Source organism: Zophobas morio, unplaced genomic scaffold, assembly GCF_036711695.1.
Source record: "Zophobas morio isolate AGI-343-1 ecotype UQ-CSIRO unplaced genomic scaffold, CSIRO_AGI_Zmor_V1 ptg000012l, whole genome shotgun sequence".
NCBI classification, from domain to species: domain Eukaryota; kingdom Metazoa; phylum Arthropoda; class Insecta; order Coleoptera; family Tenebrionidae; genus Zophobas; species Zophobas morio.
In genome coordinates, this window is record NW_026972117.1 from 16,181,646 (window position 1) to 16,206,734 (window position 25,089).

Consider the following 25,089-nt stretch of genomic DNA (forward strand, 5'->3'; position numbering starts at 1 on the left):
GTTTTATACTAGCAAAACGTCTTAAACTAAGAAGATTTTTTTCGGGAAAATGTAGTTGTTTTTATGTTTTGGAAACATTGTGTTCTACTTTGTATGAATTTTTAAATGTTTTTAGTGACAATTTTTGTGGTTATTTTCGACACACTGTATGATATTAACACTGAGAAAAAAAATGAAAAATTAAAATAAGTAATCGAAAATTCGAAAAAACGGGAAATCTAAAAATCGAAACATTAAAAATTCGTAAAACCGAAAAATTGAACAATCGAAATATCGAAGAACTGAAAATCAAAAAATGAAACATCAGAAAATCGAAAAAATGTAAAATTCAAAAATCTAAAATTTAAAAATTGGATAACTGAAAAAGCGAAATATCGAAAAACTGGAAAATCGAAAAGTTAAAAATTGAAAAATTGAGAAACTGACAATCAAAATATCGAAAACTCCAAATCTCGATAAATCGAGAAATCAAAAAATTGAAAAATTCCAAAAATTGAAAAATTGAAATACTGAGAAATCAAAAGGTCAAAAATCGAGAAATCGAAAAATCATGAAGTCGAAAAATCGAAAAATTGAGAAATCGAAAGAACAAAAAGTTAAATGTTGAAAAATTGGAAAAGCAGAAAAATAACAAAACGAAAAAGTGGAAAACTGGAAAAAACTGAGAAACTGAAATAGACCACAATAAAAAATCAAAAGTTATAAATTGAAAAACTGATTGATCGAAAAGCTGAAAAAACGAAAAATTGAAGAATTAAAATATCAAAAGATTGAAAAATCTAAAATTCAAAACTCGATACATTATAAAATCGTAAAACCGAAAAATCGAACAATCGAAATATCGAAGAACTGAAAGCCGAAAAATGAAACATCAGAAAATCGAAAAAATGTAAAATTCAAAAATCTAAAATATAAAAACCGAATAAAGAAAAATCGAGAAATCGAAACTCCCAAATTTAAAAAATCGAAAAATTGAAAAATCGAATAACTGAAAAAGTGAAACATCGAAAAACTGGAAAATCGAAAAACCAAAAAATGAAAAAATCAAAATTTTCAAGAGATCGAGAAGTCGAAAAGTCGAATAATTGGGAAACCGAAATCGGCCAAAATCGAAAAATCGAACAATTAAAAATTGAAAAATTGAGAAATTGACAATTAAAGAAAATTTAAAAATTCCAAAAATTGAAAAATTGAAATCCTGAGAAATCGAAACGTCAAAAGATCGAGAAATCGAAAAGTCATGAAGTCGAAAAATCGAAAATTGAGAAATCGAAAGAACAAAAACTTAAAAGTTGAAAAATTGGAAAAGCAGAAAAATAACAAAACGAAAAAATGGAAAACTGGAAAAAACTGAGAAACTGAAGTATGCCACAATAAAAAATCAAAAGTTATAAATTGAAAAACTGATAAATCGAAAAGCTGAAAAAACGAAAAATTGAAAAATTAAAATATCAGAAGATTGAAAAATCCAAAATTTAAAAATCGATACATTAAAAAATCGTAAAACCGAAAAATTGAACAATCGAAATATCGAAGAACTGAAAACCGAAAAATGAAACATACGAAAAATCGAGAAATCAAAACTCTCAAATATAAAAAATCGAAAAATTCAAAAATCGGATAACTGAAAAAGCGAAACATCAAAAAACTGAAAAATCGAAAAACCAAAAAATTAAAAAATCAAAGGTTCGAGAGATCGAGGGGGCGAAAAGTCGAACAATTGGGAAACCGAAATCGGCCAAAATCGAAAAATCGAACAGTTAAAAATTGAAAAATTGAGAAATTGACAATCAAAATATTGAAAACTCCAAATCTCGATAAATCGAGAAATCAAAAAATTTAAAAATTCCAAAAATTGAAAAATTGAAATACTGAGAAATCGATACGTCAAAAGATCGAGAAATCGAAAAATCATGAAGTCGAAAAATCGAAAATTTGAGAACTCGAAAGAACAAAAAGTTAAAAGTTGAAAAATTGGAAAAAGAGAGAAATGACAAAACGAAAAAATGGAAAACTGGAAAAGACTGAGAAACCGAAATAGGCCACAATAAAATCAAAAGTTATAAATTGAAAAACTGATAAATCGAAAAGCTGAAAAAACGAAAAATTGAATAATTAAAATATCAAAGGATTGAAAAATTTAAAATTCAAAAATCGATACATTAAAAAATCGTAAAACCGAAGAATTGAACAATCGAAATATCGAAGAACTGAAAACCGAAAAATGAAACATCAGAAAATCGAAAAAATGTAAAATTCAAAAATCTAAAATATAAAAACCGAATAACGGAGAATGGAGAAATCGAAACTCTCAAATTTAAAAAAGCGAAACATCGAAAAACTGGAAAATCGAAAAACCAAAAAATGAAACAATCAAAAAATCAAAAGTTCAAGAGATCGAGGAGTCGAAAAGTCGAAAATTGGGAAACCGAAATCGGCCAAAATCGAAAAATCAAACAGTTAAAAATTGAAAAATTGAGAAATTGACAATCAAAATATCGAAAATTCTAAATCTCGATAATCGAGAAATCAAAAAATTTTAAAATTCCAAAAATTGAAAAATTGAAGTACTGAGAAATCGAAAGTTCAAAAGATCGAGAAATCGAAAAATCATGAAGTCGAAAAATTGAGAAATCGAAAGAACAAAAAGTTAAAAGTTGAAAAATTGGAAAAGCAGAAAAATAACAAAACGAAAAAATGGAAAACTGGAAAAAACTGATAAATTGAAAAGTTGAAAAAACGAAAAATTAAAAAATCGAAAAATAAAAAGATAGACACATCGACAAATCCAGAAGTTAAAAATCGATATCGTTTATAAAAGTTAAATTTGAAAAATTGAAAAATCGAAAATTTAAAAATACGACAATTGAAAAACAGAAAATCTAAAACTGAGAAACCAAAAAATCGATAGATTAAGAAATCGAAACATTTGAAAAATTCGAAAACTGTAATATAGTACTGAAATGTAAAATTAAAACATCAAGAAATTGAAAAATCTAAAATTTGAAAATCGAAAAATTGAAAAATGAAAGTAAAGCTGAAAAATGGAAAAACTGAAAAATCTGAAAACTGAAATATCCAAAAACTCAGAGTCTAAAAAACTGAAAAATTGAGAAATCGAAAAATCAAAAAAGTGAAGTCGAAGTATCTAAATCTTAAAAAATCGAAAAAATGAAAAATCAAAAACCTGAAAAATCGAAAAACAAAGAATTGAAGAACAGGAAGATTAAAATACTCGAAAGTCAAGAAATGGGAAAATCAAAACATCGATTATTTGAAAAATCGAAAAATTGAGAGTTTATTAAAAGTCAAATTTGCAAAATTGAAAAATCGAAATTTTGAAAAATCGGCAACTGAAAAACAGGAAATCTAAAACATGAAGAAATCGAAACATTTGAAAAATTAAAAACTTGAAAAATTGAGATACCGAAGAACTAAAATGAAAAATCGGGAAATCGAAAAATAGAAAATTTTATATATTGAAAAATTAAAATATCAAAAAATTGAAAAATTTAAAATTCAAAAACCGAAAAATTGTAAAATCCAGAAGTCAAAAATAAAAAAGTCGAAGAATGCAAATATTGAAAAATCCCAATTGAAAAATCGAAAGATTAAAAATCGTAAAATTTAAGAGGAGAAAAATTGAAAGAACGTGAAATTGAACATGGGAAAATTGAAAATCGTGGAACTGAAAAATTGAGAAATTTTAAAATAGAAAAATTGAGAAATCGAAAAATCAAAAAAGTGAAGTCGAAGTATCTAAACCTTAAAAAGTCGAAAAAATGAAAAATCAAAAACCTGAAAAATCGAAAAATTAAAGAATTGAAGAACAGGAAAATCGAAACACTCGAAAGTCAAAAAATGGGAAAATCAAAACATCGATTATTTAAAAAATCGAAAAATTGAGAGTTTATTGAAAGTCAAAAAATTTGAAAAAACTTAACCGAAATATTTCAAAAAACTTAACCGAAATATTTCAAAATCGTAAAATTGAAAGGGAGAAAAATTGGAAAACGCAGAATTGAAACATCGGAAAATTGAGAAATCGAAAAATTGATAAATAAAAGAAAAACTGAAGAATGTAAAAACTGAAAAATCTCAAAACTGAAATGTCCAAGAACTGAGAAATTAAAAAATTGAACAAAATTGAGAAATCAAAAAGTCAATAAAGTGAAGTCGAAACATTAAAACTTTAAAGAATTGAAAAACTCAAAAATCAAAAACCTAAAAAAATTGAAAAATTGAAAAATCGAAAGATGAAAGAACGTGAAATTGAACATGGGAAAATTGAAAATCCTGGAACTGAAAAATTGAGAAATTTTAAAATAGAAAAATTGAATAATAAATAAACTGAAAAATCCCAAAACTGCAATGTCCAAAAATTGAGAAATAAAGAAATTGGAAAATTGAGAAATCGAAAAATCAAAAAGTATCTAAACCTTAAAAAGTCGAAAAAATGAAAAATCAAAAATCTGAAAAATCTCAAAATTAAAGAATTGAAGAACAGGAAAATCGGAACACTCGAAAGTCAAGAAATGGGAAAATCAAAACATCGATTATTTAAAAAATCGAAAAATCGAGAGTTTATTAAAAGTCAAATTTGAAAAATTGAAAAATCGAAATTTTGAAAAAACGGCAACTGAAAAAAACAGAAAATCTAAAACCGGGAAGTCCAAAAATCGAAAATTCTAAATATTGAAAAATTAAAATATCAAAAAATTTAATTTAATAAATCTAAAATTTAAAAACCGAAAAATTGTAAAATCGAAAAAGTAAAAAAATCGACACATCGAAAAATCCAGAAGTCAAAAATAAAAAAGTCGAAGAATGCAAATATTGAAAAATCCCAAAACTGAAATATCGAAAAACTGAAAAATGAAAGAAAAACTGACGAATGGAACAACTAAAAAATCCCAAAAATTGAAATATCAAAGAACTCAGAATCTAAAAAATTGAAAAAAATTTGGAAACCGAAAAATCAAAAAAGTGAAGCCGAAGTATCGAAAGTAATTGAAAAATCGTAAAATTGTAAAGGAGAAAAAATGGAAAACGCAAAATTGAAACATCGGAAAATTGAGAAATCGAAAAATTGAATAATAAATAATCTGAAAAATCCCTGAACTCAAATTTGGAACAATTTAAAAATAAAAGAAAAACTGAAAAATGTAAAAACTGAAAAATCTCAAAACTGAAGTGTCCAAAAACTGAGAAATTAAAAAATTGAAAAATTGAGAAGTCAAAAAGCCAATAAAGTGGTCGAAAAATTAAAACTCTAAAAAATTGAAAATCTCAAAAATTAAAAACCAAAAAAATTGGTAAACTGAAATGAAAAACCGAAAAACTGAGAGTTTATAAAATTAAATTTGAAAAATTGAAAAATCGAAAGATTTAAAAATCGTAAAATTGAAGAGGAGAAAAATTGGAAGAACATGAAATTGAACATGGGAAAATTGAGAAATCGAAAAATTGAAAATCGTGGAGTTGAAAAATTGAGAAATTGTAAAATAGAAAAATTGAATAATAAATTAACTGAAAAATCCCAAAATTGAAATTTGGAGAAATTGAAAAATGAAAGAAAAACTGAAAAATCCCAAAACTGCAATGTCCAAAAGCTGAGAAACAAAAAAACTGAAAAATTGAGAAATCGTAAAATCAAAAAAGGAAAGTTGATCGAAAGTCGATCCATTTAGTTTGGAGACGAAAATATAGGACGGTGTCATTTTTGGGTTAAAAATGGCCTTTTTTCAATTTCAACTAGACCTAACTTCAAAACGACAAAAAATTCAGTACTTCAGTTTGAAGCATTGGATTCCTTGAGGCTTTTTATTTTCGTAAGCCAATTTTCAGAACCGATAGTCGATCCGTTTGGTTTGGGGAGACGAATTATGGAAAGGTGTCATTTTTGGCTTAGAAAAGAGTTTTTTAAAATTCGATTATACCTTACTTCAAAACAGCACGAGATTCCGCACTGTGGTTGGAGCATTCAATTTGTTGAGGGTTTTCAGTTCCGTGGGCCAATTTTCAGATCGGATAGTCGATCCATTTATTTTGAGGAGATGAATTATCATTTTTGTCTTAAAAACAGAAATAAGGATATCAAAAGATTCGAAGTCGGGGCAATATTACGGACAAGAGAACTTGCAATATTTACAGGGGTATCGGAGTATCCCAGGAAAAATCTTGGCGAAAATAGTGGAAAGAAGAATAAGAGAAAATAGTAAAACCACTATAGAAGACACTCGGCAAAAAAAAATTTAAACAACAAAAATTGTAAAAGAAATGTACAGAAGAATAAAATGAACAACCAAATAAATGTAGATCCATAGCACTTTATTTAAGTATTATTTATTGGTCAGTTTTTGCAGGCGTTTAGATTCGTCATGATCTGAACCATAACATTGCATTTGAGATGCAATAATTCGCACTAGAAATTTGTCCAGTGAGAAGTTTTTTTTTATCACACTGTACGATGTTCTGTGGCATATTTTAGCCAGAATAATTAAATAACTGCCTGTAATTAAGATGGAAGAGCGTAATTCATTTGCGTAGGTACTTAAAAAATGTAATGTAAATTTTAGCTACTAATTTTTTTTCGACCGTTGATTATATTAATTTTTATTTTAATTCCCGCGTTTTGCCAACTTAATAGGACTAATTTTAGACAAAAATTATCCGCTTCGAACATAACTTGCCATAAGCTACGGCGTTGTTCCAAATATGTATTTTATTACTTCGACACCAAGTTTCTTAATTCATGTTGTAAGTTGGATAACGTTTCATTGTGGATCTCGTGTTCCAACTGTACCAATTTAAGTTTCAAAGCTTGTATTAAAGACGGCTTTCAAAAGTCAAAATTAAGGACATAAATCTTAAATTAAACTAACACCCAAAAAATCGCACAAAGGTCTCAATTTAATTGAGACAGTAAAAAAATCACAATTATTAAAAAAAATAACTGAAGTCGTCTTCATTTGAGAAAACTAAGATTAATTTTAGCACGTCTCTTTCGTTGGAATTTATTAGACAAGTTGTGATTTATTCACTCATTGAGAACTTTTAGTCTCTATACATAAATAATAAGCAACTTGTGATTTATTTACTTGTTGAGAATTTTTAGCCTCTATAAATAAGTGCAAAAATAAACGTAAATGCGGTGTTCGTTGCGCCGGATAGTAGATAAAACAGTGTAAAATGAAACAGTAAATTGCTTTGGAAAGCGGCTAGAGAAAACGAATAACCACGTATCAAACGTTTTATGAAGTTTTTAATTTACTTTGCTGTGATTAATTTACTTGCAAATATTTCGTCAGTTTTTTTGGACATTTCACGACTTGTAGAGTGCGCAACTGTAGGATCCCCGTTTCCGTTTTTGCTGCCTTGTGCTCGCAGAGTTAAAACGTAATTCAAAGTGTGATATTGCTCGTATGTACACCTACTCGAAGAGAATGGCCAAAAAAAAATACCACGATGATTTATCTTCTCAGTTTTCTCCAAGTGATGATGTCATCTGCAAAATATTTAAATTAACTTTTCTTCTACTGCAACTTTTACTTAGTCGATTTTACCGTGGGTTATGAAATTTAAATGTGCTAATAGCGGTGTTTTCATTCATTTCTAGTCGCAGCAAAAACGCTTTTAATCAGTTCTGTCCACATTCTAGCCTAATACATAAACCATAAGACACACCAAATACCAAATGTATCTCGCATCAAATATTCAAACGTTAATCTGCGGCAGTGATTAGTAGGAATAGAAACCCGTCTTTAAATTTTAAATCAAGTCAGTGTTCATCCATATTAGTACCGCCAACCAACTTTTAACAGCCGTGTTATCTCCGTAAAATTGTAATGTACAATTAATCACGCTTTTACGCTCATTAACCAAATTGAATTCCCGCCGAATTGTTTCCAACCCCAGCCAAATCGTCTCAGTTTTTCCAAAAACATTTTTCTTCGGCTATTATTTGCATAAAAGCTCTTCGTAAAGCCACTGCTTCGGGCTGAAAATTCCCAATCGTTTAATATTTGGCGATGCGGAAAGTTCGCGTTAATCGGAAACGATTCGTCCTTGTTTTAATCGCGTTACTTTCCGGAAGCTCGTGCGAGAATCGGCACAGCAATTTGATGACGTATTCGTGAACTTTCAGTGGTGAAAGTGTACGACTGACCTCGTTCATCACGCGTCGTACGCATGGGCGACTCGTCGGGAATTCCCGACGGGGACAAAAAATATTTCGAAAATTTTTCGTTTTGTCGAACCGAATTTATTTGCTAATTTAATTATTTTGTTACAGTTTGGACCGCGAGCAACCCTTCAGTTTTCAGTTGGGTGTCGGACAAGTAATTAAGGGTTGGGACCAAGGCCTACTCGATATGTGTGTAGGCGAGAAGCGAAAACTGACCATTCCTCCAAGCTTAGGTTATGGCGACCGTGGCGCCGGAAACGTCATTCCAGGTGGCGCCACACTTATGTTCGAAGTAGAACTAATTAATATTGGGGATTCACCACCAACTACCAACGTGTTCAAAGAAATCGATTTTGATAAGGATAACCAGCTGAGTAGAGAAGAGGTGAGGTCATGTGTGCTATACCGTGTGTTTGGATTTCGCTGACGTATTGTTAGTGAAAAATTCATGTACGGTATTAAATTTCTAATAAGAATGAGCTTCGAGCAGTCAGTTTTTAAGTGATTTTTTTTCTGCTGCAATATTTAGAAGAGCTAAAAAAACTTTTTCAACGCTTTCATTATTGGCCAACGGTAAACAACGAGCATTTTTTATTAAATAAAACCGTTTTCATAATTTAAATGTCGGCAGTTGAACATTAGTTATTTATTTTAATTAATTAAAGGCGTATTTAATTGTTTTCTTTTTTCATAGATGACTAAATTTGTCGGTTCAGTTGATAATAATCAAGGCACATTTCAGTGTTCGATAAAAACGTCAATTAATTAAAAAAAAATCTCTTCAGTGTTATTAATTTAGCGGTCATTTAAAAAATTGGAAATTGGCTTTGAAATGGAAAATTAGTCAAGATAAACAATATTTGAAAAAAAAAAACCTAAAGTTATTTAAACAGAACTTTCCTCGCCCCTGAAATACAATTAATGTCTTATCAAAAGTTTTAAGAGGTCCAATGTTTTAGATAAACCATAAAATATGATTCTTCAGATATGATTATCTATACGTTTAAACAAAAATAGATAACTTTTTAGGTAATGTTTATCGTTGAAGTGTAGGACCCACTTATTACTCATTGAAAACACTGGAAAATTCCGTTCGTTAATTTCATAATTTATTAATTAAAAATTATTAAATGTGCAGTAGTGTTCAGGATCATTCTATTAAATCACCCGAGAGTTATTAAAAAAAAAAACACGATCAAAGGTTTCCATGAATTTTTTGGAGATTTGTCTTTGATCATTCCATGTTGAACTTAAATATTCGAATTGACGGAACTCTGACAAGACGAAAATTCTATAAAAGACAAATTTTGAAAAATGACTGATGATTATTTAGTATCTGGATCCTACATTATTTTTATTTTTTTTATACTCAAATTTAAGCCTTTGTTTCTTGGCAGAAATCCTTTTTCCAGCATTGTTTAACAAATTTATTTGTTTCTTGGCATTGACGATTTTCATAAATTTGCCATGAAATTTCAGATTTGAATTTTTTTTTACTACCAACTTAGTAGTATAGAAAATAAATCTGTTTATTCCCCCCAAAAAATTGATGACGTTATCTCAAAATTTTGCCGAATAAATTCTTCTACCCAAAAATAACCAATGCACAATATGATGAATTTTTGCTTATGATTCATCATTGCATTCATATTTTTTATTGATCAAATTAAGAATGAGGCGCCCCATTTTCTTGAAAATGTGAAAATACAAACGTCTTTATTTAGTAAGAATTATAACAATGATATTCAGTACATTTTGTCGATTGTAGCTTACCACTTCATAGTTTTTGATCCTCCGTTTTGAGGGTACATCGGAAAAATGTTACCTAGAATTTTTTTTTGATTTGAATGAGTTTGTCGCCTCAAAACAGAGGACTAAAATTATTAATTCTTCCGAATATTATTATTCCATTAAGAAAAAATTGCAAATCGAAAAATTGAAGAACCCAAAAATTGAAAAATGGAAATTAAGAAATCGTGAAATTGAAAAAATGAAAAATTTTAAAAATTAGAATTATTAGATACATATTTAAAAGTGAAAACTTAAAAATCTAAAATTGAAAAAAACGAAAAATTAAGAAATCCAAATATTGAAAAGTTTCACATTGAAAAAAAGAAAAATCGGAAAATCAAAACATTGAAAAATTAAAAATCGATAACTCGTGAAATTGCAAATCGAAAAATTTAAAAATCTAATAACTGAAACATTCAAAAGTTGAAAAATCGGAAAACTGAAAATTTTTAAAATGAAAGCTCAGAGATGCACATCGTAAAATTGAAGAATCAAAAAAATTAAAAATTGAAATTGAAAAACAAAATCGGGACATTGAAAACGAAAAATTGGTCTAAAGTGTTTAGACAGTACTTCCCTCGCTGTCGGAAACGTGACGACTGCATGTCTATTATGTTTTTTTTCGCAGTAGATTTCTTTTTTTTTTTGAGTCACCCGGTATATGCAAATTCAAAAAATGTGAATGGAATGCTAAATTACAAGTACAGACTCATCATATTTTGTATATTCTAGATAGGATTTATTCGGCAAACTTTTGAGCTGACGTCATCAGTTTCTTGTAGAAGATAACAAAATATATTTTAACTAAAAATTTATTATGCTCTTGATAACCTTAAAACATTTGCAAGATTTCAAAGCATTCGGTTTTGTAGTTCCTCATTAAATCAATAAAATACATTTACCCATTCATTAATTTTTTTGGGTCACCTGTGTGTGGAAATCGAAAAAATTTGAATGAAATGATAAATGACAAGAAGAGACTCACCATATTTTGTACATTTTAGATAGGATTTATTCGGCAAAATTTTGTGGTGACGTCATAAATTTTTTAGGGGGGATGAGCAAATACATTTTGATCAAAAACTTACCATGCTTATGATAACTTTAAAACACCTTCAAGATTTCAAAGCATTCGGTTTTGTAGTTCCTGAGTAAATCAGTAAAATAAATTTACGCATTCATTAATTTTTTTGAGTCACCCTGTATATGCGAATCCAAAAAATACGAATGGTGATATATCACAAGCACAGACTCATCATATTTTGTACATTTTACATAGGATTTATTTGGCAAACTTTTGAGCTGACGTCATCAAGTTTTTGGAGGGGATAACCAAATATATTTTGAGTAAAGATTTATGATGCTCTTTATAGCCTTAAAACATCTGCAACATTTCAAAACATTCGGATTAGCAGATTCAAAATTAAATTGTAAAATGTTGTTTTATGATTTTGATTTTTTTTCCAAAAATCTGGAAGTTTCGGGTAAAAACTCAATTCGGAGTCGTAAACTACATGTTTAGGACTATATTATTTTATACAATTTAAAACACATTTACTATGTACAATTTTGAAGTGACGTCATCACATTAGTGGTGGGGATGATTAGACAAATTTTGGTTAGCGTTTTACCATCTACATGATATTCCTAATATAACTATAAAATTTCACAACAATCGGTCCAGTACTTTCGGAGATTATCTGTCTAATAAAAATCCGGGACGGCAGACAGACGGACAGACGGACGGACAGACGGACGGACAGACGGACGGACAGACGGAACAGACGGACCGACAGACGGAAATGGGAGATCTATTTCTTCGTCTTCTAGGGGTCATGAAAGATCGAGAAAACGTAAAAGTAGAGAGTCGGCCGACGGACTCGATTACAATACTTCCTTTGCTTACGCTCGGGAAGTAAAAATTGAAAAGTCGAAAAGTTGTAAATTGAAAAATTGCAAAATCTAAAAATTTAAGAAACGAGAAAAACAAAAAAATTGAAAAATTGCAAAAACTGAAAACTGTAAACTTGAAAATTAGAAAAATTGTAAATGCAAAAGTTGAAAATTCCAAAAATCGACAAGTTTCACATGGAAAAAATAATCATTAAAAAATCAGAACATTGAAAAAATAAAGAAAATATGAAACCGAAACGAAAAATTGCAAATAGAAAAATTCCAAAATCTAATAATTGAACATCCAAAAATTGAAAAATCACAAAACTGAGAATTTAAAAAGTGAGAACTCAAAGAGATACACATCGTAAAATTGAAGAAACAAAAAAAAAGTAAAATTGAAAGAATTAAAATTGGAAATCGAAAATTTGCAAAATCTAAAAACTGAAACATCCAATTTAAACATGAAAACTCGAAGAGATGCATATCATAAAATTGGAGAAGTAGAAAAAATGAAAAATTCTTGCAAAATGATATTAATATAGCTGTATTATACATCAAGCTGCAACTTTTTTCATGTTCTAAGCACCTAGAAACAATTCAATCAACCAAAAAAAATTCAGAAAGAAATGTCGTAAAAAAGCACCATCGTCTTCTGTTTTTTTCTGTTTTTTAGGTGTTAAATATCATAGAATCGTTTGAAAATCCTCACACTGACGTAGTAATGTATTTCAAAGACCCCTGTCACATTAAATATTTGGTAGTAGTACAGTTTATTTCAATATTAATATCTTTCTCAAAATCAAAATATACCATAAATTAATTACTTAATATGTAATTCAAACTGCATCCAAAATGATTTTAATTAAACTAGTGGAAAATTAGTGATAAAATCCTTAGCAGAGTTTTTAACAAAAACTAACAATTATTGGAAAAATGGGTTTGAATTCAACACTTTATTCTATCTAAGTGTTTAGGGATAACTGAAACCTGCAATGAGGAGGTGGAGCATCTAATACCCTCGCTCTGGGTACCGACAATAGTTTTGTGTGCGAAAGTATTTTCCGACAAGAATAATAAAAGATTTTCTGTCAATAAAAAGTATAAACATATTTTATTCACATTCTTAAAAGAAACAAGTTGCAGTTAAAAAAATGTTGAATACCGATTTATTTTTTTTTTTTCTCAATAAAAACCTAATAATAATAATAATAGTGTATCTATCTTCTCCACTTAAGTGACAAGTTTGATCGCGCGGTTATTAATACAAATTTACTTCACTGATGTGCCTTTTTTACATAATTCAGTACACAGAGCAACAATTTACAATTTAATATTTAAATAAATGTATATAAATAAATAAAAATCAAGTAGATTTTAGGAACAATTGCTGGTTGAATTTAGGATAGCAGATGATTGCTAATTCAAACTTGCCTGTTCCATTTTAACTGTCTGACGGTAGTCTTAAAGTACGTCCAAAATTACAGCAGTCGGACTAGTAGTTTCGGAGATTATATTTCTAATAATAAAGTCACCAACAAACAGAGGACAGATCGACGGAAAAGGGAACTTACGCCCGGGAATTCTAGTACAAAAAATGGCAGTTGTAGAAAAATAGAATACCACCTTGAGACAATTGTATGTATTTAAAAATTCTGATTAATATCACTGGCGGCTCGTGGTGATTTTTGATGGGTGGGCAAAGCATTATAGGTAGGTTATAACATGTATATATATATATATATATATAATCTGTTACCCTCTTTTACCCATTGGGTGTCGAGGGGGGAGACGCACCGAGCCGCTCAGATAGGTACGGCGATCTTGGCCACCCAACCACAAAGTGACTGCGGACAGCGTTGCTTCATGAGCATTATCGCTGTGCCGCGCTAGGGGCTATCTGAGCCGTACTGCTCCCTATAACATGTATTAAAAAGATATATATATATATATAATTAATCATCTTTGTGAGAACGTGTTTTTGTTTTGGTGCTGCATGTCAATCAATATAATGTAACAAAGATTTTATGTAAGTATATTACATATATATTATTTTATAAATATTACTTACAATGCCGTTCAGCAAGAACCAACGAGAACGTCGAAGATTCTTACTAGAAGAGGAAAGAGGAACAAAAAAAGGTTCAGCACTTAAATGGATTTGTTAGGAGTTTCTAGAACTATAAACTCAAATAATTATTCCAACATGTAAAGATTTTGAAATAACATGACGAGAAAACGTTAAATTTTAAACCTTTAAAATAAGCTACACTTGGAAAAAGCAGCAATTTGGAAAATTATTGTAAAAGCAAAATTAAAAATGCCAAATGAAACAAAAAAATAAATTCTCAAAATACTAACAAAGTTAACAATAACAAATAAAATAAAAATAATTCCAAAATAATCGTTCTGATTGGTTTTAGAAAGACCACTAATTACCAAAGACCCCTCCAAAAATTTTTTAAATTTATCATCGAAGTTACTTTAAGAGAAATTTGCGATTCATCTTGTCCCCGAAACGTATGTTTTTGTGTAGCCAAGAAAATTATCATATCGAATAAACGCCGAATTTAAGAGAATTTTCTATAGTTTCACTTCGTTTTCCAAGTAATTTTCGTTTATTCAGATTGGTCATGTTTTTGTAAGGCTGTAGCGATATATTTTATATCGCTCTTCTTGTGGAATTCTAAAGTGTTCGTAATTTAAGTAATTTTATGTTAAATAACAGACAATTCGAACAGTTTTGTTTGTTGTTTCACTACCGATCAGCCAATAGGTAATATTTATTGTTCGAATTTTGATTAAAGCCTTTATTACTGCCACAAGAGTTTGTGATGACTAATTGTTTCATTTCGGGACATGATCTTAATTTATAAACAAATAATTCATAAACATCAAGTTCCATGCTACTGAATTTATTTATTAAAAACAAAAACTCAATGTCTTTAATACCTTCTTTACCACTTCTCTAATATTATTTGCACAGCTTACTTGCCATTAAAAAAAATTGCTAAAAATTACCTACTTTGGTACCCGCCTAACGGTTTGGTAATTTGAATAAGCTACATTTTATAATGGGTCGTAATTAAGTGTGCATTATTTTTAATACTTTGTGCATTAAATTTTATACTATGCGCAATAACATTTGTGCATTAAATTTACTATGTTGCGCCATAAGTTTTTGCATTTTGTGCATTATATTAAGTGCAAATTGGAATAATAAAATTATTGTTTTGGGCAATGATTTTCTGTACTGCGTGCATTATTGAAACTGTATAGAAAATAACAAACAAAAATAGACCTGCTGTATTAAAATGTGTTTTATGAATGCATTCAAAATTAACAAAAACATAAGACATTCATAGCAAAAAAATAGCTAAACAAATTAAAAGTTTTGAAAAAATTAACAAAGAAACTTAAAATAAATATTCTTTCATCAAAAAACTGAATTACTAAACATTATTAATTTATTGAATAATAATAATTAATGCTTTTTTGGCTTTAGAAGGGCGGATTCCTTCCCTGCCGAACTGGCGCGAAATGAAGCACATGACACGTCCTTTAAAGAGTGGGAGTGTAATGCCCACTTTACTGTGAACTAATGCACATTTTAGTAATTTAAGGAACATTTGAAATGCTCGTTTATTTTTTCTCAAATACAAATTGATTTATTAAAGAAACAGTGATTTTAACGAATGAGCAAATTTAATTAAATAATTCTAAATTGCATTATTTATTGCGCAGATAGAAAAAATAATCTGCCATTATTTTATTTATTGCCCTTTCAGTTTTACAAATGCTGAAATAGTTTCTTCTGTGCTAAAATGTTTTTAATAATGCTGTGAGTTATTTCACATATCATTAAAACTAATGCGCATTTAAATTGTTCTCTTTTATAATCAAATGCACTATCCAGAATGCAGTTTCTGATCTGACTGAATTCAATTGAGTCGTGTCTCCGACGAGGACGAACCATGACGATTTTCAGGGTGGATTTACCCATCTGAATTAAATAATAAATTAAGCGTATATTTAACTTTTGTTGACTCTGTTACAGTTAACAAAGCATTCATTTTATGAAACAAAAATGCATATGTAATAATAAAAAAATACACATGTCACATACGTACTACAATAATAAATGTATTACTTATTCTCATCATTGGTTATTCGGATTTTTAAATTTATAATTCATTATAAAGTTTACACGGTGTTATAATACAAGAATATGGTTATTACAAATTTTCATTTGATATGAAAAAGTATTTATTAATTGATATGGTGTTGCTCTGTTCTATAAGAATATTATTTAAGAATTTTCGCATAACATTATTTTCCTTACCACCTTACCCATATTTCAATAGAGTAATAAAAACAATTACCTCTATACTTTTACAATACAAAAGAAGTAAAAAAATCGAAATTAATTTATTGAATCCTTGAATCGAATATCTGAGATCCGATTCTGCAGCGTTTGGGATATACGTTGACGCCCGGGCGTCCTGCCCCGCTTGAAGCAAGAAAACACGGATATGCAAAGAAGTGCGTTTCGAATTCTTTACTCTCAATCACGTTTCACGTACATAGAAAACCGAATGTATGTCGTTGCTTATAATCAGGAGGGTGGACAAGGGTGGACTAGCCCATCCTCACATGAACCGTATAACGCCGAGATCTGACGCACTCTGTTGCAACTGCAATTTCTCAGTTGCGGAATCTGCGGGATGTAATGAAGAAAATCCGTTGGCTTAAATGATGTTTATGACGATAATTATTTGTGTATACATATAAAATAATTTAAAAAAGAAAAAATCAATAATTTACTTCGTATCGTAAACAATCAAATAGGGTGGGCATTGCCCACCCTGCCCACCCCGAGGAGCCGCCACTGTATGATATACTATTTACAAAATTTTTTAATTGTGAATGAATAATGCCAGTTACGGAACAACTTCCCTCCATCAAACCACTCACATGACTGTGGGTTAAGCTAGTAGAGGGGCAGATTTTCGACCACGAATCGGCAGCAGTACTATCAGTGCGCATAATATCTATAAAAGAAAACATTCCGTCGGTTTTCGGGTTGTTTTTATAGGAAAAACACCAAGACCATTGTGGAATGGGTACTTTGTTGCCGTATAAATAAAGTTCAACTAATGTTCCAGCAGAATTTTTTACAGACGCGACATCCAACACGCCAACATAAGACAGCAAAGAATCATGATCAACACATTGTTTTTCATAACCCAACGTACTTGCGTCCATGGGAAACGTGTTGACAATATCCTCTTGCATTTTTTTAAGTTTCACATCAGGAAAGTCGCTTCTGGCTAAATGACCAGCATATTGTAAATTTCGTTGGTAATCCAGAAGGTGAAGTAATATTTCGGACGAATTATAGTAAATAGCATCCATATTCACATTGTACACATTTTCGCCAACAGTGAATGACTTAGAAGCGTCTTCTTTAGACGCCGACGTATTTGTCAAAATCGCATAAAACGGTGTTAGCTTTTGTTCATCGAAGCACACCGTAATCACCGGGGCAAACTGTCCGTAAATCGGTACTCCTATTTCAAAGAAAGTGAAGTCGTTTGCGCATTTCGTGCTGAGCTTCCTCAGTGATGTGATCGATGATTTCGGTTTACACGCAATTCTATCAAACTCCACAGTATCCGTCGTTCTGGTATTGATAAATTTGTCGGATTCCACACATATGCACAAGTCACCGTCTTCAGCGAGAAGAAAACTCGAAGTTCCTTCGCGACATTTCACGTAAAAAAACTCGCTTTGTTCAAAATCAACTGTTCCATTTTCGTTAGTTACTGGAATACTAAAATCTGCCCGAAACACAAACGGAGCTCTATCGGTTGAAACTTTGAATTCGCAGCCTGAAATGAGAATTACTTATTAAAAACGCACGATAAGTATAGTTTTTGCAAACTAGCACCGGACAGGGAAGATCATAAAATTTAGGCAACAATTAAGTGTTTAGAAAGACGGCAGATACCAAGACAATAGAACAAATAGAACAGAGTGCCCTGAGTATTGTTTCTAGGATTTTCTAGTGTCATAAATTTCGGTACGTAGTAATCCGATTAGGGTCGTCTTTGTTGCTTAATTTTTTTGATCTTCCCTGTCCGGTGCTAGTTTGCAAAAACTATACCGAAATAATTATTACGTACCGGATTTCACGCTGCCGACGAAGAGCACCACCAGAAAAATATTGTAGTTAAACATGTCGACGTCTTATCGAGTGACGAGTGATGTGATTTCTGATGTTTGAAATAAATTTCGATTATTATGGTTGCAAAACTGCCTTGGAAAGATAACGTTCTGATATAATCTGGCCTTTGTTGAAAAATTTACGTTTGAAGTGTTTACATGAAAGTAAGATCAGTTAAATAAAAATTTACGCAGCTGCTGAGATCGTGCTTAGTCGTGTCTTTATGTGTCGCAAAATCAATTTCTAGGTTTTACTTGCAATTGAAGTTTCGCTCTTTTTACTTCCCGAGCGTAAGCTAAGGAAGTATTGTAATTGGGTACATCGGACGAATGGCTCTTTCCATATTTGAAAAAATAGGTCGTTATTTCCATCTGTCTGAATCCGAGTTGAGTTTTTATCCTAAACAGCTAAATTTATCCATTTATGCCCTCGAAAAAATTGATGACGTCATCTCAAAATTTCGTCGAATAAATCTTCTACAAAATATGCAAAATATTATCAGTCTTGTGGTTTATCAATGCATTCATTTTTTTAGAATTACTTATAGGGTGACTCAAAAAAATTAATGAAGGAGGAAACCATTTTATTGGTCAAACAAGAACGCCCACTCCATTTTTCCCAAAATTTGAGTATACTGTACTGTTATTATTAGTATCATACTCCACCTATTCAAATTGATATGTGTTGAAAAAATTTTGGGGGAGGACATTCATTTCATTAATTTAGTTACAATGAAACAAATTAATGCTATGCGTCTGTTTCAAGTGCGTTTTTCCTTAACAAAAATGTGTGATGGTGTCATCAACATAGTTAATACTAGTCACACCGCAAGAAAAAAAATGGTGTAAATAATTATACGGTACTTCCCTCACACTTAGTGTGATTATTGTCAGGTCACTAATTTTTTTTAATAACATATATAAAAAATTCTACTTATAAAATATGTAAGTAAAAACAAATCAGACTCTAGCGACTTACACGCTTGCCGATTTTTTTTAGAACAATTTAGCTTTACAGGAACGCCTATAGGATTATTATAATAAAACAAATTCGTAGGCGTTCTTATGAAACCGCATTGCTTTAAAAAAGAATATCAAGAATGCGAGCGCAGCGAGCACGTTTAGGTGTTATTAAAAATTACTCGTCAGTATCCCTGAGAAGCTAAATTGTAAAAGAATTTTTTGTTGCTTGAAAAAGGTGAATCCTAAAATGTGATTATCTATTAAAGTTGGGTAGACTAGCAATCTGTACGTCCAAACGTGCTCGCTGTGCTCCTATTGTAAGGATGTGTTTAATTTAAAATCTAAAGATTTATTCTTACAATAGAACCCAAACAACTTCGGTAAGACTCTTTCCTGCACACTTCTATGACAACAAAGTTAAAAAAAAGAAGTTTAAAATGCGAGCGCAGCGAGCACGTTCAGGTGTAATAAGAAAAATATATTTATTGGTGACCCTGAGAAGCTAAATTGTTAACAACATTTTGTTTGTTATTATTAATGTCTGTGGGACTGAAACATCCTGAATGTGCACTGCAAAATACTTATTTCTTTACAAGAAAATAAAAACATGTTTTTGAGTATCGCTTGTTCAAAGAATGCCATGTGTATTAAGAAAAAACGGCAAAATATAAACCCCGCCCACCCACCCTATCTTAATTGTAATAATTTTTTTATTCTTAAGAAACTTGAAAGACGTTTAAAATGGCAAATTTTTGTAAGTAAATATGGATGTTGCAATTAAGCCCCGCCCCTCGATCTGACAACGAATAAAATATTCATCACAATTGAGAATTGAGATCGGGGCGGGTATGGGCCTAATCTTTGGCTTTATTTTTTTTTTAATATACCTAGTATTCTTTGCCTCTTTTTTCTAAATATGTGTAGTCATCTTTTCACAACAAGAAAGTTAAAATATGTTTAAAATGGTAAATTTGTATAGGGAAATATCGGTTTTACAATTAAGCTCCACCCCTCGGCTTACGACCAATAAAAAAATCATCAGAATTGAGACAGGGTGGGTGGGCGGGGCTACATTTTGCCTTTTTTCTTAATATTTGTAGACTTAATTCGGCAACAAGAAACTTAAAACATGTCTAAAATGAATTAATTAAGTTGAGACCTATAATATAATTCTTACCCTTCTTTTTATTAATATACATAACCATCTTTTCGCAACAAGAAACTTAAAACATTTTGCCTTTTTGTTTTAATATATCTAGACTTCTTTTCACAACATGAAACTTAAAATATATTTAAAATGGTAGATTTTTGGAAGGAAATATGGATTTTGCAATTATGGGGCGGAGCCTAATTGCAAAATCGATATTTCCTTATACAAATTTTCCATTTTAAACATATTTTAAGTTTCATGTTGTGAAAAGAAGTCTACACATATTAAAACAAAAAGGCAAAATATAAGCCCACCCACCCGCCCGATCTCAATTGTGATGATTTTTTTTTATTCGTCGTTAACCAAGAGGGCGGAGCTTAACTGCAAAATACTTATTTCTTTACAAGAAAATAAAAACATGTTTTTGAGTCTCGCTTATACAAAGAATACCATGTGTATTAAGAAAAAAAAAAACAATATAAACCCCGCCCACCCACCCCGTCTCAATTGTGATGATTTTTATATTCTTAGAAACGTTTAAAGTGGTAAATTTTTGTAGAGAAATATGGATTTTGCAATTAGGTTCCGCCCCTAGGTCTGCCAACGAATGAAAACTACTATTTAGATCAGGGCAGGTATGGGTGGGGCCTAATCTTTGGCTTTATTTTTCTTAATATACATGGTATTCTTTGAACAGCACGATACTCAAAAACAATATTTTAATTTCTCGTAGAGAAATAAGGATTTTGCAGTTAAGCTCCGCCTTCTTGGCGCACGACGAATAAAAAAAATCATCACAATAGAGATAGGGCGGGTGGGCGGGACTACATTTTCCTTTTTTTCTTAGTATGTGTAGACCTATTTCGGCAACAAGAAACTTAAAACATGTCTAACTCCACTTTTCCAGCAACTGCAATGCGGAACTTCAACATCAACAGCAAGTTTATAAATCCTAATTAATTTATTTACGTTGACAAGGAGATTTCGAGAATTATTATAATAGAAACTAAGTACCTTTGCTGACCGTTCATTCGTCAATTGTTACGACATTATTTTAATTAAAATAGAACAGTCAGAATGCGAGCGCAGCGAGCACGTTCAGGAGTAATTTAAAAAAATGTTGATTGGTGTCCCTGAGAAGCTAAATTATTAAGAATAATTTTCTTGTTTTTTAAAAATGTGAGTTTAACGATTGTTTGTTACTACAGTTCTCCCAGAGACGTTATATAGTGATCACAAAGAATCTTTAAACTGTTAGTTTTAAATAGCAACAAAAATCTTCATTAATTTATCTTCTCAGGGACACCTGTAGATAATTTTTTAAATTACACCTGAACGTGCTCGCTGCGCTCGCATTCTGACTGGTCTTTTTTGACTAATTTAGAGTCAAAAACATTTACGAATGGATGGTCAACAAGGCTACTTAGTTTTTATTATTACAATTCCCAAGATCTCCCTGTGAAAGTATTTTACTTCGAAAAAATCATTATTTCAAATGCGAGCGTAGCGAGCACGATCAGGATATTTCAGTCCCAGAGATATTACATTTAGTGATTACAAGTAATCTTTAAACTCACATTTTTAACTAACAACAAAATTTTTCTTAATTATTTAGCTTCTCAGGGACGCAAATGATAATTTTTTAAATTACACCTAAACGTGCTCGCTGCGCTCGCGTTCTGATTGTCCTTTTTTAATTACTTTAGTGTCATAAAATGACAGACAAATAAACCGTCAGCAAAGGTACTTAGTTTTTATTAAAATAAGTAATTCTCGAGGTCTCCTTGTGAAGGTAAATTACTCTGAAAAGATCAAAAATAAAATGCGAGCGTAGCGCACTTTTTTACAGTAAATTACCTTCACAGGGAGATCTTGAGAATTATTATAATAAAAACTAAATAGCCTTGTTAACTAATTCGTAAATGTTTTTAGGACACTAAATTAATTAAAACAAGAATGTTCAGAAGATGAGTGCAGCGAGCACAGTAATAAAAAATATTCGTTATTTCAAGATTTTACAAAATTGTTTCATTAATATGAACAATTTAGAAGCTAAACTATTAATGAGAGAATTTTGTAATCTCCAAAAAATGTGAATCTTGAAAACATTTATGAATACTGGTTGGAGACACTCTAGTAACTTGAACATGCTCGCTGCGCTCGCATTCTAAATATTTGTTTTTTGTTAAGTAACAAAGACAAGAGATTTATTACTGCCGCAAAACCTAGACAATTTGACTGAGATTATTTCTTAATAATTTTTGTGAAAGCCGCAAAAAAGAACGCTTAGAATGCGAGTGCAGCGAGTATGTCTAGGTGTTATTAAAAATAATTCACTGCTGTCCTGGAGAAGCTAAATTATTAATAGAAAAATGTATTTATCATCTACAAAAAAGTGAATCTTTAAAAACAGTTGTGATTACCAAAGTTAGGAGACTTCAACATTCTGGCTCTGCTTGGGTTATTTATTTATTATTACAATTGAACCCAAACAACTTCGCTAAGACATTTCTTGAATACTTCTGAGACTAAACTTTAAAAAAAGAACGTTTAGAAAGAAAAAAATTGATCTAAAGTTATACATACAATTTTCAAGAAAACGAGTTTGTTGGTTACTCAGTAAATTAGATTGATTAACTCTGTATAAGTAATTATTAAAAATCGGGGCGGCAAACAGATAGATGGACGGACAGACGGACTTGAGAAAACGTAAAAGTAGGGAGTCGACGGACGAACTCGATTACAATACTACAAAACAAATAAATTTTGATTAACGATTTATCATGATTGTTAACCTTAAAACAGTTTCAGAGTTAAATTGCAAAATATTGTCACACAATTTTAATTTTTTGGTTCTGGTTAGCGTTTAACTATCTACACGATATTCACAAATTCATAACAGGCATATAAAATTTGACAATTTAATAAAAATTGTAATTTTTTTTCCGGAATTTGGCCGTTTAAAAAACTTAAAGCGGAGTCATACATCACTAGTATATGAGTAAATTTTTATATAACGTTTAAATTATTTTAATTTAGAATCCTTTAACAAGACACCATCAAATTGTTGGTGGGGATGATCGGGTAAAGTTTGTTAACGTTTTAATGGTAAATGTATATATATGGCTTGATGATATTCCTGTTATATTTACATGCATCTGTCTAATAAAAATCCACAGACGAAAATGGGAAATCTAATTTTTCGTACTCTAAGGGTCATGAAACGTCAAGAAAACATGAAATTGACAAGTCGTTCAAGGGGTTCGATTACTATACTTCCTTATCTTACGTTCGGGAAGTAAAAATACAACTCAAGAAAAAGAAATATACAAATTGAAAAAAAAAAGATCAAATTAGAAAGGTTGTCGAAGTTTATTTCGACAGAACTGGAGGTCGGAAGAACAGGCAAAACCAGTTATTGCTGTGTAGGTAAGCGAAGAAAAATGTTGCTGCCTCGGTGGAATCAAACCACACGCCCCCCGCTTGCCGGGCAGGTATCCTGACCACTAGACCACGAGGCCGCTTATCTTTCTTCGCTTACTACTACTTATTATTGTGTCAGCACAACTCTTCAAAAGTAATCGAGCTCAAAGTTGAGATGCAAGCGATTGCTATTGTTGTCCGGAACAACCTCTTACAAAATGTGTGACACCTGTCATACATTTAAAATCCTTGATCTTGTAATACAGCCATGGGTAAAATTGTGTATAAATTTTTGGAAAACGATTATTTCATCGGCTTTCTTTTCAGGTTAGCGAATACCTAAAGAAGCAAATGGTGGCCGCCGAAGGCGAGACGCCGAGCGAAGAAATGAAAAACATGTTGGCCGACCATGACAAGCTCGTCGAAGAGATCTTCCAGCACGAAGACAAAGACAAGAACGGATTCATATCACACGATGAGTTCTCCGGTCCCAAACACGACGAATTGTGAACGACTGACGACGTAGTTTATAGCAAACGCGGTGCGAGGTTATAGACTGCAACTTCTTTTTTTACTTTTTATACAGTGTGTTGCGGACAACGAAATTGGGAATTTTACTTTGTTTTTTTCAGAATTATGTTCGCTCGACAACACATTCCTGGGAAAACGTAATTTATTTTGAATTTTGTTTCGGCTTACAATTGTTATATTCATTCACTATAGATACAAGTTAATTTTAGTGCAATCTATTGTATGTTGTTATACTATTAAAGTTAATAAACGTGTTTCTAATAAATAAGATTTTTGTGTGTATAATTAGGTGGGGGCGGTTAATGAAACTCGGTGTGTAATAACAAAATTTATTTATTATCGGTAAATTCTTTAGTGATCTACCTAGTAACATAAACACAGCAATGGAAAAAAGAAATTAAAAAAAGTCCATAGAAACTTTACCAATACAGTAATAGTCTTGATAACCTCAAAATGAGTCGCAAACAAAATCCACTCACGCCTAAAGAAAAAACAAAAACTAATTTACGATAAAACCAAGACTAGTGTGGTGTGTGGCCATTTTGAATAAGGCACGTTATAAAAACAATACATTCAAACAGCGCTGTCCTCATCCCTCACTATGATTAATAGAAAATAAATAAAACCTAACCTCTAAATGTGCTCCTAACTAGCTCTTTCTTCTTTTTTCATAAACAATACAAAAAAACAACAAAGATGAGTGAGCAGCTACTTTATCACATAACAAAGTCAGTTGTAAATAGTATACATTGAACATCTCACAGATGCGCTAAATAAATTAAAAGAAAATTTCCCTAGTTGCAGGATTTGGCACCAGGCAGATCTAGTAGCCTTTGATGTAAGCCGACAGGTGCTTCTTCTCCTCTTCTGACAGGCCGTTCTTCAGGGTCCTTCGCACTAAACAGAAACAAAAATTAATTGATGAAGT

General features: G+C 30.8%; 3 protein-coding genes across 9 annotated transcripts in view; 1 reads left to right on the top strand and 2 right to left on the bottom strand.

The window, feature by feature from the left end:
* Positions 1 to 24,429, top strand: part of LOC135127903 (peptidyl-prolyl cis-trans isomerase FKBP2-like) — a 114,272-nt gene extending 89,843 nt beyond the window's left edge. Inside the window, exons 2-3 of the mRNA XM_064054585.1 lie at positions 8,294 to 8,570; positions 23,958 to 24,429. Coding sequence (XP_063910655.1) covers positions 8,294 to 8,570; positions 23,958 to 24,140 — 460 coding nt within the window. The 3' untranslated portion in view covers positions 24,141 to 24,429. The remainder of the gene's footprint in view (positions 1 to 8,293; positions 8,571 to 23,957) is intronic.
* Positions 16,083 to 18,164, bottom strand: LOC135128388 (uncharacterized). The gene is made up of 2 exons (XM_064055300.1): positions 18,055 to 18,164; positions 16,083 to 17,760 (listed from the first exon to the last, which is right to left on the bottom strand). The coding sequence occupies exons 1-2, from the start codon at positions 18,107 to 18,109 to the stop codon at positions 16,682 to 16,684; spliced, it is 1,134 nt and encodes a 377-aa protein (XP_063911370.1). The 5' UTR covers positions 18,110 to 18,164; the 3' UTR covers positions 16,083 to 16,681.
* A 47-nt stretch (positions 24,430 to 24,476) lies between the features above and the next one.
* Fhos (Formin homology 2 domain containing) overlaps positions 24,477 to 25,089 on the bottom strand; it is a 279,471-nt gene continuing 278,858 nt past the window's right edge. For 5 of the 7 annotated variants that reach the window (XM_064054589.1, XM_064054591.1, XM_064054593.1 and 2 more), the window contains one exon: positions 24,477 to 25,058. In XM_064054589.1, the coding sequence (XP_063910659.1) occupies positions 24,985 to 25,058 (74 nt within the window). In that variant the 3' untranslated portion in view covers positions 24,477 to 24,984. The remainder of the gene's footprint in view (positions 25,059 to 25,089) is intronic. The other 2 variants (XM_064054590.1, XM_064054596.1) reach the window with 1 other exon arrangement.